At 33.4% G+C, this 18,334-nt stretch overlaps 2 protein-coding genes across 3 annotated transcripts; both read right to left on the bottom strand.

The window, feature by feature from the left end:
• Window positions 1-691: 691 nt before the first annotated feature.
• On the bottom strand, window positions 692-4,658 carry LOC105970821 (cystathionine gamma-synthase 1, chloroplastic). The gene is made up of 11 exons (XM_012995649.2): window positions 3,919-4,658; window positions 3,293-3,396; window positions 3,012-3,085; window positions 2,739-2,907; window positions 2,362-2,421; window positions 2,063-2,266; window positions 1,867-1,953; window positions 1,557-1,664; window positions 1,320-1,415; window positions 1,102-1,220; window positions 692-1,021 (listed from the first exon to the last, which is right to left on the bottom strand). The coding sequence occupies exons 1-11, from the start codon at window positions 4,403-4,405 to the stop codon at window positions 898-900; spliced, it is 1,632 nt and encodes a 543-aa protein (XP_012851103.2). The 5' UTR covers window positions 4,406-4,658; the 3' UTR covers window positions 692-897.
• Window positions 4,659-11,998: 7,340 nt separating this feature from the next.
• LOC105961649 (transcription factor MYB16) lies at window positions 11,999-14,181 on the bottom strand. Of its 2 annotated transcripts, none has more exons than XM_088821510.1 (4): window positions 13,775-14,181; window positions 13,518-13,647; window positions 12,844-13,117; window positions 11,999-12,771 (listed from the first exon to the last, which is right to left on the bottom strand). In XM_088821510.1, the coding sequence occupies exons 1-4, from the start codon at window positions 13,905-13,907 to the stop codon at window positions 12,148-12,150; spliced, it is 1,161 nt and encodes a 386-aa protein (XP_088677636.1). In that variant the 5' UTR covers window positions 13,908-14,181; the 3' UTR covers window positions 11,999-12,147. The 2 variants fall into 2 exon arrangements, with proteins under 2 accessions (XP_088677636.1, XP_088677635.1); XM_088821509.1 differs by having other exon boundaries at window positions 11,999-12,783; window positions 13,775-13,942.
• Between the last annotated feature and the right edge of the window lie 4,153 nt (window positions 14,182-18,334).

The raw sequence follows: 18,334 nt of genomic DNA, 5'->3' as shown, positions 1-18,334 counted from the left end.
AAAGTAGTGCAAGAGGCCCAATTGTCGAGGAAAGCTCAAGAAAAAATGTACAAAGAAAAATTGTGATCGTATTTACCTTTTGGGAGTTTGAAAATATATTTGCATAAACAATTCCAAAACAAAGCCCTAACACACACACCACATGTAATTAGGAGAAAAAAGAAAATATCAATATTAAATTCATTGACAAGTGCATTTATTTTAGTAATATACTTGGGCTATAGATCATTTAAAATAAAATGTTATCAAGAAAATAGATCTCAGCATATTCCAAGTCTTGTTGGATTAAAAAATGATATCAATAAATGCGCTGAAGGAATATTCTTCAGAGGATCCCTTCAACTTGTGGTGGTGTAGGCCGTAAGGCAGCGGTTTGCGGATCCTGCTTTTTATTTTTTACGAAAAAATTACAGTTTTCATCCCTCAAATTTGCATCGATTCCACATTTGATCTATCGTGTTTGAATAATTTAACATTTTTAGTCATTTTCGTCAATTTACTGTTAGTCGAAAGCAGTGACGGGCACACACACGATTCCATTAGTACTAACGGGAAATTGACAAAAAAGACTATAAGTGTTCAATTTTGGAAACATCAGGAACCAAATATATTTTTTGTGAACATGAGGGGTCAAATGTAAAATTGGTACAAGCTTGTTGTGGCGAATATTATAATGTAAAAAACAAAGATATTAGAAGAACAAATAATAACCCATCCATCCAACGAATGATACTTGGGTCGAATAAGAATACGAATACGAATACGAATATTCAGTTCTAATTTCATATTCAACAGCAACCAAAACACCAATCTTTAGATTGCCAAAGTTCCAAAAAAAAAAATTAAGAATAAATAAAAAGTGAACAAAACAATAATCAGCAGCAAGATCAGACGAGACTATATTTTCTCGAGAGCCTGAAGAATGTCAGCCTTCAAATCTTCAAAGTCCTCCACTCCAAAGCTGAAGCGAACCAGGTTGTCCATTATACCATATTTAGCCCTCTCCGACGGGGAAAGATCCCTGTTTTCAATTTCATTTTATTTTTATTAGCAAAGCTTTGACTTAATTTTAAACACTTCAAGATTCAGTTATCGACTTACCAATAGGACATTATAGCTGGTTGGTCAACAATGCTTTCGCAGCCTCCGAATGAGGGAGCAATGTATGGAATTCTTAGTGCATCGACGAATTTTGCGGTGATTAGTAAGTCTCCATCGACCTAATTATATATTCAGAATATCAGAGAAATTGCTTTATTCAAAAAAAAAAAAAAAAAAACACGAAAAGCCCCAGTGACTGTAGCTTTATGGATACTGACCTCGAAACTAACAACACCGCCAAATCCATTCATTTGCTTCTTAGCAAGGTGGTGTTCTGGATGACTTGCCAGGCCTGGATAATATACACGGCTAATCTGCAATTATATTTTGTCAAGTATCAGAAGCGAAGCAAGAAAAATAACAGATATGGTTGTACAAGCTTCTACAATTACAACTGGTTTTATGTAAGCCTCTACACGTAGACATGCAGAGTAAGTTATGAAGCTATTATTTACCTTGGGATGTGCCTCTAAAATTTCGGCCATCCTTTGTGCTGTCGAGTTTTGTTGCTGTATACGAAGATGCAGCGTCTTCATGCCTCTAATAATCAGATATGCGGCGTTCTGATCAAGGACACAATTGACCAGGCTTAGTTATGATACAGGCTCAAACAACATAACAAGAAAAATGCTCAATAGTGTAATAACTAGGAATATCGGTTCAACCATAATTACTTCATCAAATTCTTACGCAGAATTTTCTTAGTTAGTCTATGAAATAAGACAGCATTATGAAGTCAGTACACTTTTAATCTGAATTACTCACAGGATTGAGAGCGCCACCAAGAACATGATGCAGGTTACGAACTGCAGAAATCAACTTCTCAGGGCCACTGATCGATCCTGCAAGAACCTGTATGGAAAATGCTCTGATTGGTACCAAGACATGTAATGCTAATAATCTTAATATTATTGATTTGTATATAGATGGTGTGTGTGCGTGTGTGTGTGAAAACCCGTACATCGTTGTGCCCCCCAATGTATTTAGTTGCAGACTGTACAACAATATCAGCGCCAAGAGCAAGAGCCTTCTGGTTAAGAGGAGTTGCAAATGTCCCATCTATGCATACAAGGGCTCCTTTTGCATGACAAAGCTTTGAGACCTTCTCAATGTCAACACATCTCAAAAAGGGATTTGTTGGAGATTCTGTAAAGAAAAGAGCGACCTGCAAAGAAGATTATATACTTTGTTTATTTAGCACTCAATTGAAAGGAAATCAAACCAAACGATAATAAAAATATAATTTCCATCAAAACTAACATTGTTGTTCTCTAAAGCAGACTCCAGTCCTCCAATATCTGCAGGATCAATAACTGTGGCCTGCATTTTATTTCAGAAACATGGAAACGAAGAATGTCAGGTCTTTTAGGTCCGAACTTGCGAGAAACATTTTCATATATGCATATTTAATTAAGAAAGTATATCTTTCTATTTATCCACTTTTTGTTTCTATTATTTCATTGCCGTCGTGTAATTTTTCCATATGCAGACTTGACACCAAAAGACCAAATTATTCCAATGATGTTTATAGAGTGAGACTGAGAGAACACTTTATTGGAAGAAATTTTTCATTGTGAGATAAATTTTAATGCTACACAAACGAAACAACTTAAATAATTGGGTAAGAAAGAACGTACAGTGATCCCCATTTTGGGAAGGAAATTCTCAATGAATACACGAGTCTTCCTGTAGCAGTCGGTGGTAGTCACCAAGTGCCCACCAGCAGGGACAAGTGCCATCAACATAACAGTGCTAACACACATTCCAGATGCCATCAAAATCGTTGATTCTGCCCCTTCAAGTGCACTGGTACAGTTTCAAGAAGAAGAATGTGGGCAATTGTCATAAACCCATGCACCGTTGTGAAGTATGTCATACTACAGGAAAAGAAGTTGAAGAATCAAGCTAACCTTATCTTCTCCTCTGCAACAACAGTAGTGTAATTCCCGTAGCGCCCGTATTCGAAACTTGTACTTCTTTTTTCCTGCCAAAGGAACAAAAGAAATCTCAATTTTCTAAATAAGTTCAGCTTGGCATAAGTGAAGGCAGAACAGAGAATAGTTATTTACTAGGCTTAGCTCAAAACAAATCATTCGATGTGTCTTTTGTTTATTGATGTACCCAGTCAACAGTTAATGTATTAAATGGGAACATCCTCGACAGGAATCACAGTGGAATAACTTAAATATACCTTAAAATCAATTAGATCAGCAGTTTTCTTGAAGAAATAAGCAGATGTATTAACTACTGGAGTAGTTATAGCATCAGTAACAATGCCGCGGCCCAATCTTTCACCTGATCAAATTAACAAATTCCGAGATAAATGTCAGAACAGTTGAGCAATTCTCGAGAAAGATAATGCAGGAGAAATGTCAGAAACATCGTAAACTAGTGAACCAAAATGAGCAATTAGCGAGACAAAAAGAACCAACACGAGAAAGCAAATCACAAGTCGTTTAATTATCTTGCGTTGTCAATTGGAAGTGCGTGAATTGATGCATTCTAACGAGCTATGTGCACCAATTAGTACCACTTTTTCTAACAAGTGCAGAATAAGCTTGGTCAAACTTTCCTAAATGCACACAAAACCAAGATTGTCTATTACAAGCTTTAGACCTTGGAAAAACAGAATTAAACACCAAAGCGATTAGCATAGATAATTTAAATTATTACAATCACAACCGCATGCTCTCCTAAATGAAACATGGCAGACTAAAAAAAAATAGCCAGGCAACATAGACATAACTCATGAATTCAACTTCATACGTATACGTAAAAAGAAAAACTATACGATATATCGGACTTTTCCGAACATACCAGCATGAATGGCAACGCTGCCATCGGAATTCAAAAATGAAGCGTATTTAAAAGGAGGCAAACCCTCAGGCTGTACATTTTCGGCATGAGGAGACGGATCCTCAGCCGCAGGAACCACATCTTCAACGCCGGTCTCAATCTCGACCGGCGCGACGGCGGCCAAGGCCGCATCGACAGCCTTAGCCGCCGGCGTGGAACCCGACGCGCCTTGGTTGTTCGACCACGAAGCCGCCACCACCTGAGCAACACCAATGTTGCTGCAATTCCTCCGAGCCTTGTTGCTCAGCTGCCTCACGAAATTGGGCGGAAACCTCAAAATAAGCGAGGAGAGGCCGTGCGCCGCCGCGCCGCCGCGAAGAATCGCCGACTGCGACTTCCCGGAGAAACCGCCGCCGCATCCAGCTGAAGGAATCTCGGGGCGGGAGAAATCGGGATCTGAGCGACACTCAAAGGACGGAAATGCCCTCGCGAAGCTAGACACGGCCATTATTAGGCTTAGGTTTTCTGATTTTTTTTTTTTTTTTGAGGATGAAGAGAGTTCACAAATTCTGGCCACCCCCCTCTCTCTCTCTCTCTCTCTCTCCTCTCTCTCTCTCTCTTTGGACTCGGGAAAGTAAAACCGGTTTGAGATGCCCTTTTATAGCGTCCCGTCCTTTCGTTTTTTAAGTTCAATTTTAATCATGGATGATGGTTCACTTCACTTGCCCTTTTTTTTTAAAAAAAATTAATAAAATTAAATTATTTTCCGTTCGTGAAAGATGCAATTATATAATAATATTATTAAATTGGTGTAGTGGGCCCCAGAATCATTGTCTTTGGTAAAGAGAATACGACAAATATGGCAAGTTGCAGCCCAATACTTTTACGCGCTAAAGTTGAATCCAGTCCAATCCAACTTCCCCCATTATATTTATTTAGCATTATTTAACCATAAAAAAAGAAAAATATATATTATTATTATAATTAAAAATTCATATTTTTTTATATTTAACACTCGAAGTATATTGTACAGAAGATCTTCGGGGTGGATAATGTTTTTCACAAATAGAATTAATTTAAAGTTCATAATCTGTGCATTTTTTATTGATTAGGTAATTATTTGATTCATTTATATTTTTTTGGTAAGTGTTTGATAATAAAAGTCATCAATTCAAGTAAATAAGATTTCTTTTGACTTGTTGGATACATGGATAAAATGTACAGGTCATAGTGATGTTGAAATATTTTATGAGATACAGTATAATATTGCTTACATAATAATTAAAACGAATAGTTCAATAATTTAATATTTTGTTAAATTAATATAATTTTATCGATTCCACTAGCGACCGTTGGCAAGGGGATTCGAACTTGGGTCAATTGACCCAAGCTCTCTTGCTCCAACCGCTAGGCCACCCTTGCGGGTAGAAAAATATTTATTTGAATTTACCTATAAATGCACCACATTTAATGTTGAAATCCGTGTCACCCAACTAGTGCAATTATCGTGGTCCATTGAAATTGCACCCTCTACTATGTCACATCTGGACCAATTTGCAATAACTGGGAGACGGAGTTAACTAAATTTAGGGCAATTTGATACGGACACTTAAATTAATGTATTAATTAATTCATAAGTACTATTACCGGTGTCATCTTATGTTCTAAACAACAAAATATTTATTCGTCGTTTGTATATATCATGTGACAATAAATAATTTTGATTTATTTTTTATTTACCAATTGATAATTATCTGGTGTCCGATCAATTTTTAATTTTACTTTTATTGGTTTTGTGTCTGTTGATAATGCGAAAGGCCAATTTACTTGAATTGTCCCTACCTTCCCACTTCAGAAGTGGGTGTTGCATAGATGAAGTGCGGACATGTATTATTCCTTGCTTTATTTTGGATCCATAAACTAGGGTTATTCATGGATCGGGTTTTAACCACCAACCAATTTGAAGGAGGTCAATTTAGTAAATTTGGGTTGAACTTCTTAAAGATAGGCCCAGACATAGGGGTGGGAACGAGCTGAGCTCGGCTCTTTTGGCCAGCTCGAGCTCGAGTCCATGTTCCCAAGCTCGAGCTCATCGAGCCAATTTTTTTTGGCTCGAGCTCAGGCTTATTTATTTATTTTTTTTATTTATTTTTAATTATTATTTACTTTTTTATTAAAATCATTTTATTTTTTATTAAAACTTATTCATAAGAAAATAAAAAAAAATTATAAAATAAATAATGAACTCTAGTTATATATATTTTTTATTTTTTCTATTATAATTATTATTATAATATTTTATATTATTATAAATTATTTAAGTAATATAGATTTGTTTCTATTTAAATACTAGATATATTTATTATTATAGACTATTTACTATTATTTAGTTAATAATAATAATAAGAATAAGAATTATATATATATATATATATATATATATATATATATATATATATATATATATATAAAGAAAAAAAAGAAAAAAAAATAGAAGGCAGCTCGCGAGCTGTCGAACAACTAATTTTGGGCTCGAGCTCGAGCTCGTCTGAAGCTCGAGCTCGAAATATCCAAGCTCGAGTTCGAGCTTTTTTCGAGCCGGCTCGTCGAATTCGCGAGCCAGTTCGGCTCGTTTACCACCCCTAGGCCCAGAGAATAATGCAGATAAGAACCCAGATGAACTCTTGGGTAGAAGGCTCAAGAAGCATCTTTAGTGGGATGCGGAGTTCGTTAGAGCAAGGAAGTTCGATTAGATGAATAGCCGAATAAGGGTGGTAAATGAGCTGAGCCGACTTCTGAACTAGATGAGTCGGCTCGTGAACTCGATGAGTTGAATTGATAGAAGCTCAAATTCGAACTCGAACCCAATTATAGATGCTTGACGGCTCGCGAGCTCCTTATTTCTTTAATTATAAAAAGAGTAATAAAAATAATATTAAATAAATTCATATAAAAAAGACTTATATATTTTACAATCATTTTTATTTTTATTTTTATAGTCAATTATTAAAAACGGAAAACAAACTAATAATTAACGAAATGAGATAAGTTCGACCTCGCAAAATTGGATACGAGCTTGAACTTAAGCCTGAAAATTCTGGCGAGCTCGGCTCGTTCAAACCCCTATAGACGAAGCTAATTGCTCATCAAGAAGGGAGGTCGATAGTCGCAGAATTTGTTCGTATAATAATAATAGGGATTATTTTGTAGACCCGCCTCGTTTCCAAATTATATAGAACTAACTACCAAGTGGATTGCATCCTAGGGGAAGCCCCCTCATTTCGAAAATATTTTGATATGCCCCCATGGGCCACCTTGAAGTCCCTATAATACCCTTTTAAAATCAGTTTTAAACCCTAACCACTACAATCGTCTTTCTCTTATTCTCCCAGATTCAAAATCCCGCCTCCACAAACCTCCTACCGGTGAAATTTCTTCTCGGAGCCATAACTCTCTCTCTGAAGGTCGGAATTCGATGGTTTAACTACCGTTAGATTCCTCTCGTCGAGCTCTTTCTTTTGGTGATGATTTCATTCAGTTTCGAGCGCTGATATGTTTCTGCAATTTTTTTCATTCGAGCACGGTGGTCTTGTCGGAGCTTTATTTTGTGTTCCACGTGTCGAAATTTGACGGACCACCCACCGTTGGATTTCTCTCGTCGGGATCTATATTTTGATGGTAATTTCGTTTATTTTTATGTTTTCAGATTTATTTCTATATTTTGTTGCAATTGTGGGCGCGCGGAACCGTGGGTGGTTATTAGCGACGTTTATGGTTTTACACTACTATAGTAACATGTAGTTACGTATGCGTATATTTGTGTATTTTCGATTTGTATTTTATTGGTTCTGATGTGATTTATAATAAAAATATTAAAATTTGTAATTTTTTGTTGGGGTCTTATGAATTTATTTTGTATAAACCAGTATTCGTGTGTGTATACAATTGATCGAGTAAAAATATGGGGAAGAAAAACGAACATAACTATGAATTACTATAGGTACTATAGTTACATGTAATTATTTTCAGTACTGTAAACATATTGTTTTGAAAATTAAAAAAAAAATTAAAAAACTAAAAAAAATTAATATATATATATATATATATATATATATATATATATATATATATATATATATATATATATTTAACAAACAGGTTTATAAAAAAAAATAATAATAATAAATAAATCAGCGAAAATGATAAATGCATGACCATAAATGTTGAATGCAGTTTGGCCGAAAATTGCATATAAGGGTAGTATAGTACTTTCGCTTCTCCAGGGGTATGTCAAACGATGATTTGTCCTTGAGTTTATCCCTAGTTTATTTGGTGGCTAGGGGTTTGTAAAATAACCCCATAATAATAATAATAATAATAATAATAATAATAATAATAATAATAATAATAATAATAATAATAATAATAATAATAATAATAATAATAATAATAATAATAATAATAATAATAATAATAATAAATTATTATAATTATTTATTACAATAATAATTGAATAAATAAATAATTCATAATTGGGCTTTAGCTGAAATTATGTTACATAGATTAGCCCAATGGGCCGAAGCGGTAATAATTGAACTGAAAGTAAACAGGCCCATTAAAGATTGGAAGAATTAGGGTTTCAATTATTAAATTATAAATAGGGCAAAACATTTGACCACTGAATTATCTTCCATTTACCTTCCCTTCCGCCTATCTCCGACCACATAAACTCACTCCACCTCCTCTTACTTGTCTGTATTCCATCTTTTACGTTGTATGTATAATGTATGTATAAATATAATTGTGTACTAAATATAACAAGAGAAGAAAATGCATAGTACTGAGGCTCTGTGGAATTTAAATTTCTGCGGAAGCCTATTTTTAATTGTGCAGATATTGAAATTGGGATCCGCTTTGCAGCTTCAAATTAAATTCAATTACTCATATTTCTGCTGCCTGTAATGCCCGAATATTTTTCTGATTTTTATTTTTATTTTATTTTATTTATATCCTTTTTTTCTTTTTCGAAAAAAAAGTTGATAATATTACGCCTCCGATCTTGTTATTGAAAACTTGAATTTTGGTATTTTTCTCAATATTTAATGTTTGATGAAATTTATTTATTATTTTCCCTGATGTTTAATTTTTTTTAATCAAGTTTAAAAAAGTTGTGGTGTAGTAATATTCATGTTTTAGTATTTTATGTCAGTAATTGAAATCTTCTCAAAAATTGTGTAAGTTCGGTAATATTGAGATTTAAGGCCCATTAATCATCTGATTATGTAAGAAAATCCAAAATAAAACTTTAATCGGCGGGAAAAACGTGGTAATAGGTTTGTGTTTGTGTTGTGTAATCGCTAATATATCAATTGTTAATTAGGTGCACAAAAACATTAACTATTAACTTCACATTACACTACTAAAAATATTTTGGTTTTTTAGGAGCATAGCTAAATGTGATTGTTATTTGTGTTGGCCTAATGGACACGGAGAAATGGTATGTCCCGATAACTAGAATATTGGATTTTGAATAATGTATATAAATATTAAAAGTATTAAGGGTATGTTTATAAATATGTATATAAACATATACAATTTTTTATTTATATAAAATCTTTTCATTTTTCTATAGAAATATAGTATATAATTAGAAAATGCCAAAAATATATGGAAATTTGTTATTCAAATTTCAAACATTTTAGAAATTACAAAATAACCTATATATGTCATCAAGCATGAAAATAGACCAAAGGGGGTAAACAACATAAAACTCCCTTGTGTTAAGGAAAATTTGCGCCAAACTTCCCTGTGTTTTTTTCTTGAGTAAAACATTCTTGTGTTTCATTTTGTTTTGCATTAAATCCTCTTTTTCGTTAAAAGTTAACACCGTTAATTAAAGGTGGGATTTTATGGAAGGTTTTTTATCACATAGGGGGATTTAGTGCATAATTTATACAATAAAAGGGAATTTTATGCAAAATTAATTTATTCATTTAAATTTTCACATTATTTTCTTAAATTAAGTCGAACACGTGTATTTAATTACAATATGAAAAATATAAATTTAATAGGTGTTGTGAGTATTTAAAAAAAATCAATTTTTATATGATATAATATATTAATGTATTTAATAATTTTGACTTTTTAAAATATGTAATTATTTTATTAGAATTATCATCTATTTTTATAATTTATAATGGATTAATTACACGTGAAAAGAACATAAATAATTTGAGAATTCGTTCCATCTTCCATCTCGAATATTAATTTTTTTTGTTTTCATATGTTAATTTATTATATGTATTCGACTTAATTTAAGAAAATAATTTAAAATTTAAATGAATAAATTACTTTTGCATAGAACCCACTTGTGTTGCAAAACTATACACCAAATCCTCATATGTTATAAAATCCCTCTATAGTAAACGGTATTAACTTTTAACGGAAAATGAGATTTCGTGCAAAGTAAAATGAAACACAAGGGAGTAAAAAAAATCTAGTTAACGGTGTTAACTTTTAACGGAAAAAAGGATTTCGTGCAAAGTAAAATGAAACACATGGGAGTTCTACGCAAGAAGAAAAATAAATGGGGTTTTATGATGTTTACCCACAACAATGGTGAGACTAATTTTGTAATAATTCAGTTTTAATTAATTATTACAGGTTAAAAAAGCTGTTTTTGATTTTTTCTCCACTAAAAAAACAATATGAAATACCAAGAATGCCCCTCATAGTGAACTGAAAAAATAAATGGGGAAGGGCATGTGATCCAATAATTGAAGAACGTAAATGCATATGCATATACTGACATTAATAAAGTAATAAAATGTTGCAATCTATCTTTACTTACCAAAATGTGGGTCGATATTTCTCTCTAGTCAACTTCCATTACAGCTGCCTTCATAAATGTTATTTTTAATGCCTAACAAAATGGAGTAGTATACTCTTTTTTTTATTTTTATTTTTTTCATTATTGTGACAAAGTATTCTTTACAATGTGGAGATTTCGTTACTGCACACGATTTAATAAATTAGTGAATAAATAAACATATGGCCTCTGTCATATTAAATACTAGTATTATGCACACAGGAAAAAAAAAAAAAAAAAGATATCCATATTAAATGCGAATCTTAGTTTCACCATGTCATTTCTTTACCACAAAAATTAATAAATAAATAATAATTATTATTATATATATATATATATATATATATATATATATATAAAAAAATAAAAAAATAAAAGATATTAATGCTAGTGCTCATGACTTATGGTATGGCCACGTTTCATTTTATTTTCAGTGACCTCTGCATAATTGATATATTGTTCCCTGAGGAATACGGCTTTACACTTTTTTGTCGTCTTGGTGGGGTGTTTTTTGTAATTTACCTCTTAATAAAGAAAATCTCGTATATGTATAGGTTTGTAATTAAACTTGTGAATTCATATTAATGAAGATTAAGACACTTATAGGAATTTCATATAATTGAGGATTAAGACAGTTTTAGGATAAGATTTTTTGTTTATAGACCCGGACATGAATCTGTTTGATGTTAGACATTTATATTAATAATAATAATAATTGTTGGGGAAGGCTTATGATATATATATATAATCCAATATATATATATAGAGAGAGAGAAATTGTTTTTTAGCATGTTTGATATTTAGTGAATTTATTGGTTATTTAAAGAACCAGACCCCATTGAGTTTATTGCTAATTAAGTATCAATTTAATTAACCAATCACTTTCATCAAAAAACATACAGCAAATCCAATACAATATGTGTAATTATGTACATATATATATATATATTTATTTATAATGTTTTGTGAGTAATAATATAATATTATAAAGTGGTTGATTATGTGGATATCTTTGAATTTGAAATCGGGTGTATGTATGAATTGTGTAGATGGCAAGAATTTCAAAACATGTATAAGTTGGGGCTTTTATTGTTAGCTAGATTGTGACATGGAACTATATGCAATAAATCAACTCCATCACTATTTGTTTAATTATTTAATTTTAATGTTTATTTGCCAAAATAAAAAATAAAAATATATTTAATTTTAAAGTTTATATAATTTCTTTCAAGAGATTGAAATAATTTTTATTCCATTTGAAACTAATAAAATGAAGTTATGCTCTATGAACAATGCATTACTCCCAAAATAAATTAAAAATGAAAAAAAAAAAAACAATTATGCTGATGTTTTTTTTTTATTTTTTTTAATTATGACGTCACTCAAAATATGGGCGAATCAGAAGGTGAAGAATTCACCAGATTGAGAATACTATTCCAGTAATTCTTGTTGTCTTCATAGTAATCACCACTTCCGCCGCCAACGCCGCCGCTTCCGTTGTCTGATTCTCCGCCATCATCTGAGAAACGCCGATCGCCGGAAGAAGTACTTAGGAGAAGGTCGGTAAACTTCTCGACGAAGTTCCCACTGGGCACGTGCTCGGCATTTTGTCTATTCGATTCCGACGCCGCCCAATCCGATGGGAACGACGACGTTTCCTGCAATCCCGGCATGAACGGAATCGGATTCCCGATCTCATCCGATCTGTACTCCGCCGCGCGTTTCCATTCTTCTTCACCCTCTTCTTTCATCATTCCGCTGTCGCACGACCCGAACGAGTTCCCGACGAACTCCGCAAACGCGGCGGAGCTCTCTCCTACTCCCGCGGCGGAGCTGAGCGTCGACGTCGGAGATCCCAGATCTCCTCCGCCTCCCGCCGCCGAAACACCTCCACTTGCTGCCGGCCAAACGCCGCCGTTCCACACCTTCAGCACGTCGAGACATTGGGCCGGGCCAACGGGCTTTTGGACCTGGCCCGAAGTAGAGGCGAATTCCGTATTTTGCGTCTGTTCCACGCGCTCAATATTAAAATAAATAAAACCGCAGATTAATATTTATTTAATAAAAAAAAATTATACCTGAAAGGAATTAGAAGAGCCGGCTCGGAGTTTGGACTGACGGACCAATCTGGCTTCGGCTTCGAGTCGAGCGCTCTCCCACTGAGCCATATGGCTTAGATTAGCAGCATTCTTGGATTCGCCATCGTTAGTGGTCAAAATGGCGTCGTTTTTGGGCTTGTGGGTAACCGGGTCAATACCCATTTTAGCCAACCTTTTCTTGAGATGGGTATTCCAGTAATTCTTGATTTCGTTGTCTGTTCTTTTGGGTAAATGAGTAGCTATGGCTGACCACCTACGAACCACAAGACAAATTTAAATAAAAAATAAAAAAAAAGACAGAAAAACGACAATGGCGAATGATTAGTATATTGCAAGAAGATGACAATAAATAATAAAAAAAAAAAAAAAAAAAGCAAGCCTTGTTAATTACGAAAATATCTATATACATCTAATTATAGTAAAATGGCATATTATTGTTTTTTAGAATATATGTTGGTTTGTAATTCTTGAAAATGCAGGTGATTAGAGTAAATGCTAGAGTCGTGGTATAAAAACACTGACAGTGGACAGATAAAAAAGTAATAAAGAAAACCATGGGGAGGAAAAAGAGATGAGATGGAAAAATAAATGTAGTGAATATAGTATTATGATATAATTAAGAGTGTGAAAAAGAAAAAGAAATGGTTGTAAACCTGTTTCCTAAAAGAGCATGGAGCTGAATGATAGTCTGCTCTTCTTGTAAACTGAATTTGCCTCTTTTGATATCAGGCCTCAAATAGTTTGTCCACCTCAATCTGCAACTCTTCCCACATCTCTGGAGCCCTAATTATATTATATTATTCACACACACACAACCACCTCAATATAATCAGCAGAGAGAGATCAGACTAGTACTAGAGAGAGAGAGACTTTTAGAGAGAGAGAGAGAGAGAGAGAGAGATGACCGTACCAGCTTTGGAAGGCAAGGCTCGCCAGCTACCATGGCCGTGTTCTTCAATATAAGCCAAGAGTTTGTTATCTTCCTCCGGCGTCCATGGCCCTTTCTTCAGCCCTATTTTATCGCAGCACGGCGACCGACCCATCGGAGATCAGAAACCAACACTTACGTACGACAAAATATGACTGATTGTTCTGGAGTGACTGAAGGGAGAGGGCGAGAGATAGTAAATTATTAATAATGAGAGAGAGAGAGAGAGAGACCAGAGAGACTAGAGAGAGAGAGAGAGATATGGGGGCCGGGTGGAGAAGAAAGGTCAGCGACAAAGATGGGGATATATTGATACAAAATTATTTATTTTTAAAGACAACAAGTGCCCTTTACCTAGCTCTTAACAATTTAAGGAATAATTTATGAACACCTTTTTTCACCGGCCTCTTAATGTTTAAATACCCGATCGATTCCATCCATGCCATACATCATTTATTATACATTACATACATTTATATATATTTTTTCTTTTATATATATATATAATATAATGTGAAGAAGATATATGATAATTTAAAATTAGTTTTAATTATTAATACTATTAAATTAAACATGCATGCATGCATGCACTAACTAAACATCAACTCTTAAAAGAATATAAGCTAGGATGGTAAACTCAATTAAATGACTAATCATAGCCAATCAATTTATAATGAATATTAATAAAAGACCTTTAAATCAGGTCAGTATGCATGTATAAAATTAATTACCTACTAATCAATCATTGATAATAGATCTTAATTGTATTTTACTTCAACATTTTTGCAATGTTGATAAAATTTGCATCCAGCATCCAATTATACACACTAAAATTGAATTTGTGTGCAGTAATAAAGTCAATGCAGTAACAATAATTAATTGACCTAACAATAGTAAATACAAATCCGCCATAAAAAAAAAAAAGAAGAGCCAATATTTATGAGTTAATAGTATTGAATTAATAATGAACAAATAATTGAGAGAGGAGATGACAGTAGTTCTTACCTGTAAAAGCCACTCGTTTTTCTTTCGATCTGCAACACATACAGTACTTCTTATTTATATAGTTAATACTTAATATACATACGGCTTTGCATTTAAGACAAAGATGATAAATCGTACACTGTCGGCCGGTCAACTTGGTGGTCAACGCAATAACCCCAACCCAAATTAAATAATTAATTAAGGTGTATGCATGTCTATGCATGTCTACGTACATTTTATCTGTTCTAAGATTTTATTTCTGATTTTAGATTAGGATAATGGAAATAATAGTGTTGAAATTATTGAGTTCGATGCTATATTATTGTGTAGGTTTTGAAAAATATGAATTGAATTGAATGACTTAATTTCAAATTCAGCATGGATTCAATTTGTAGTAGTAATTTATTTTTTTAGACGAAGGAATTTGCGCACACATGTAACTAATTAGATTAACATAAAACATCTCGTTAAATAATTAATTCAATTCCCTATGTGCATGAAGATTTGGTGGTGATTCAGTTAAACCTCTTTAAATTAATACAGTAGGGATCAATAAAATTATTGAACTAATAATTTAATACGTTTTTATCGAGTCGAGACCGAAAAAAATTATTATTTAAACGATGTTATTAATTTATCGAGATTCTTTTGTAGATAAATATTCGTTTCCTTGCAATGTTTGACGTAAGTTCTAATTTAATTATTGAATTATAATTAATAATATAATTATATCTTCTATTTAAACTGTCAAATCCTATATCCGACGATCTAAATAAGTAAAAAAAAATCAGGAAAAAAATAATATATATAAAATTAAAAGAAATCCCATATATATTTTTGTCACAGGGGTTTTTTCACTCAAGAAATTTTCGCCCGTGCGGCCTGATTTGCCCACCAAATCAGTCAGCCTTCCTCTCGATTCTCTTCGCACAAACACACACAAACATAAGTCTTTTAAGCCACGTAAACAATAGCAAGAGTATGCAGCGGAAAACAAACACACAAGCACGTTTACGGGCAATGCCCAACATTAATATTAATTTCCCACAAAGAATACAAAGGAGACTAAGGTGCACACAGAAAATCCTCACTCAAAATGCCCACAATTGCAATCTGAACTCTCTAATGCTAGATGGGTCGGATTTGTGCACTCATAGCCAATTAAATACAAGGAAGAAGGTAATTTTCAAGTAATAAGGGGCAGTTTTTCGTGCTTTCCAGGCCTCAACCGCTCCGCAACTTCCCTCAAAACCGCCCACAAGGCTGGTTTTCGAGGCCCAACTTGATCGGACGCGCGCGCGCGCACCAAACGGCCCAAAACAGCCCGGCCGGTTGCTAGGCAGCCCATTTGCCTTGCCTTTTCCGCACGTTTTGCTTGCCTTGCCCAACACTTGCTAGTTCTTTGCCCACACGGTCATTAGCACGCCCGCACATCGGGCTGCCTTCCTTGACTTGTTAATCGGTCGTGCCAACTTGCCCAAACTTGTCAAGTCGTGGTCGATTCCCTCGAACGTTCGTTGGCCAAAGTTATCGGCCACATGCCGATTACTGCCCGCGCTTGTCCGCATTTGCTGCGGAGCAACGCCCGTGCCAGCCACAAGTACTTTCGATCACCGTTCCCACTTGAATCAAGCCATTTCTTGCTTTCTCGGACAAACACCCCAAATGCTTGTCCAATACTCGACCACTCATTGACCGATTGTGTGGTTGTCTAGTGCCAACTCTTGCTTGGCATCATTTTCCGGCCATGACTCGGCCACACTCGAGTCATTACCGATATCACCGACTAGGGGTAATAATTTTCCAATATGGAGCCCTTTCATAGAGTAGCATTAAAATACATATCAATTACTTTAAAAAATAATTAAAATAACTCCAGCGTCCATGCCTAACACAAGGCTACTTTGGGAAATCCAACAAGGCAGGGCATAATAGGTATTTAATTATGTGGGCCAATGGGCCTCCCAAGAGATATGCATTCCGATTGATTTGGTAGAAAAAAAGAAGAAGACAAAAAATTGGCCCACAAATAAATGTTAATCAAATAAAAATTTAAAAAGCCCAAATTAAATAGTTTAAATGTGAAAGGACAAATGGGCCCTCCCACCTTAAATTCTTTGTCATCGCTGCCACACCACCAGCTATTCCTATGGTCCAACATTGTAATAACTCCGATCACAAACCCTTGTCCCATTTAATATTATTAAATTATTATTATCCACGTGTGCATATTCGTCATCATTTTTTTTCTTCTTAAAACTAATATCTATATATATACTTTAAACATTTATTCAAAATTTGTTGTATTAAGTTATAACCATTTCAACATCGTTCTTTTCTTTGTTGTCTAGCTGACTTATTAAAGAAACAAAACATGCAAGAAAGAAAGAAGGGAAAAATAGTTGATGACATAAAAAAGTGTAAATTCGAAAAAAACCTCTATTGTTAAGATAATTACAACCACTCACCTCAACTATGTATTATCTTACACATTTACCCTTACGGGTTCAAATTTACTTACTGATCGTGAGGAGCTTTTTTCGTAAGACAGTACATAAGTTGATGGGGTGATTGAAATTATTCAAACATGAATGACTTTTTTTGTAATTTAAGATTACTATAGAGGTTACCGAAAATTGCTCTAATATATAATAAATAAATAAATTCAGTTCTTCTCATAAAACAGGCAAAGCTATTAAATTCTTCTGACAAGGCTATTAAATTCTTTTTTTCCGCAATTAATTTATTTAAATTTAGCATTCAGTTGGGAGAAGATTAAATATGACGTGGGATTACTTACGTATTTATTTTTCACCTTTTTTTTGCATAGTACAATGAAGTTAATGGAAATTAGGTAGGTCATGTGAGTGAGCTTAAATAACCGAACTCCACCCATAAATAATGTACTTTATGGTAAATTACATGAATTATTTTATTTTTGACAAAAAAAAAATCGATGTAATCTTAGTATAACCGTTAAAAAAACATTTGTACGTTTCATTCAATATGCATGTACATTTTGCAATCGAAATTAACTTTGAATACTCATTTGGTCTCATTTTACATGTCGTTCTTGGTTGTTGAGCACATATTAAGAAAATTAATAAATGTACGTATGTTAAAAAACAGAAAAAGGAAATTACAAAATTATCATTGTGATTAATTATTTTTTAGTTAAAAGGGTAAATTTGAAAATTGAATATTTATTTTTTAGTTAGTCACTAAATGAAATAGGTACCTAGTCGGGGACCCAAATTGCAATTATAGTGTTTTAGACGTTGTTTTCTTGCATGTGTAGTGCTTCAATTCTATATTGTATAACATTGCCTTTACATCTTTACATTGATACATCCGCCTAACCAATTTTACTCCAAATGGAGATACAATACTTGTGTAATAAAAGAGTATTTTTCACCTAGTTTAATGTTTTAATTTAATGTAATGAAAAACATAGAAAATGCAACGAAATATTGAAATATTCTAAACTTGTGTAATTAATAATAATAATACTCCATCACTTGAAAAAAAATTGAATTGAAACTTCCGCCTTGGGCTCAT

The sequence above is a fragment of the Erythranthe guttata genome, chromosome 8 (genome assembly GCF_056151865.1).
Source record: "Erythranthe guttata isolate IM_541 chromosome 8, IM_541, whole genome shotgun sequence".
In the NCBI taxonomy this organism is placed as follows: Eukaryota; Viridiplantae; Streptophyta; class Magnoliopsida; order Lamiales; family Phrymaceae; genus Erythranthe; species Erythranthe guttata.
The sequence above is the reverse complement of the archived record's forward strand: the minus strand, read 5'-3'. Positions and strand labels throughout refer to the sequence as shown.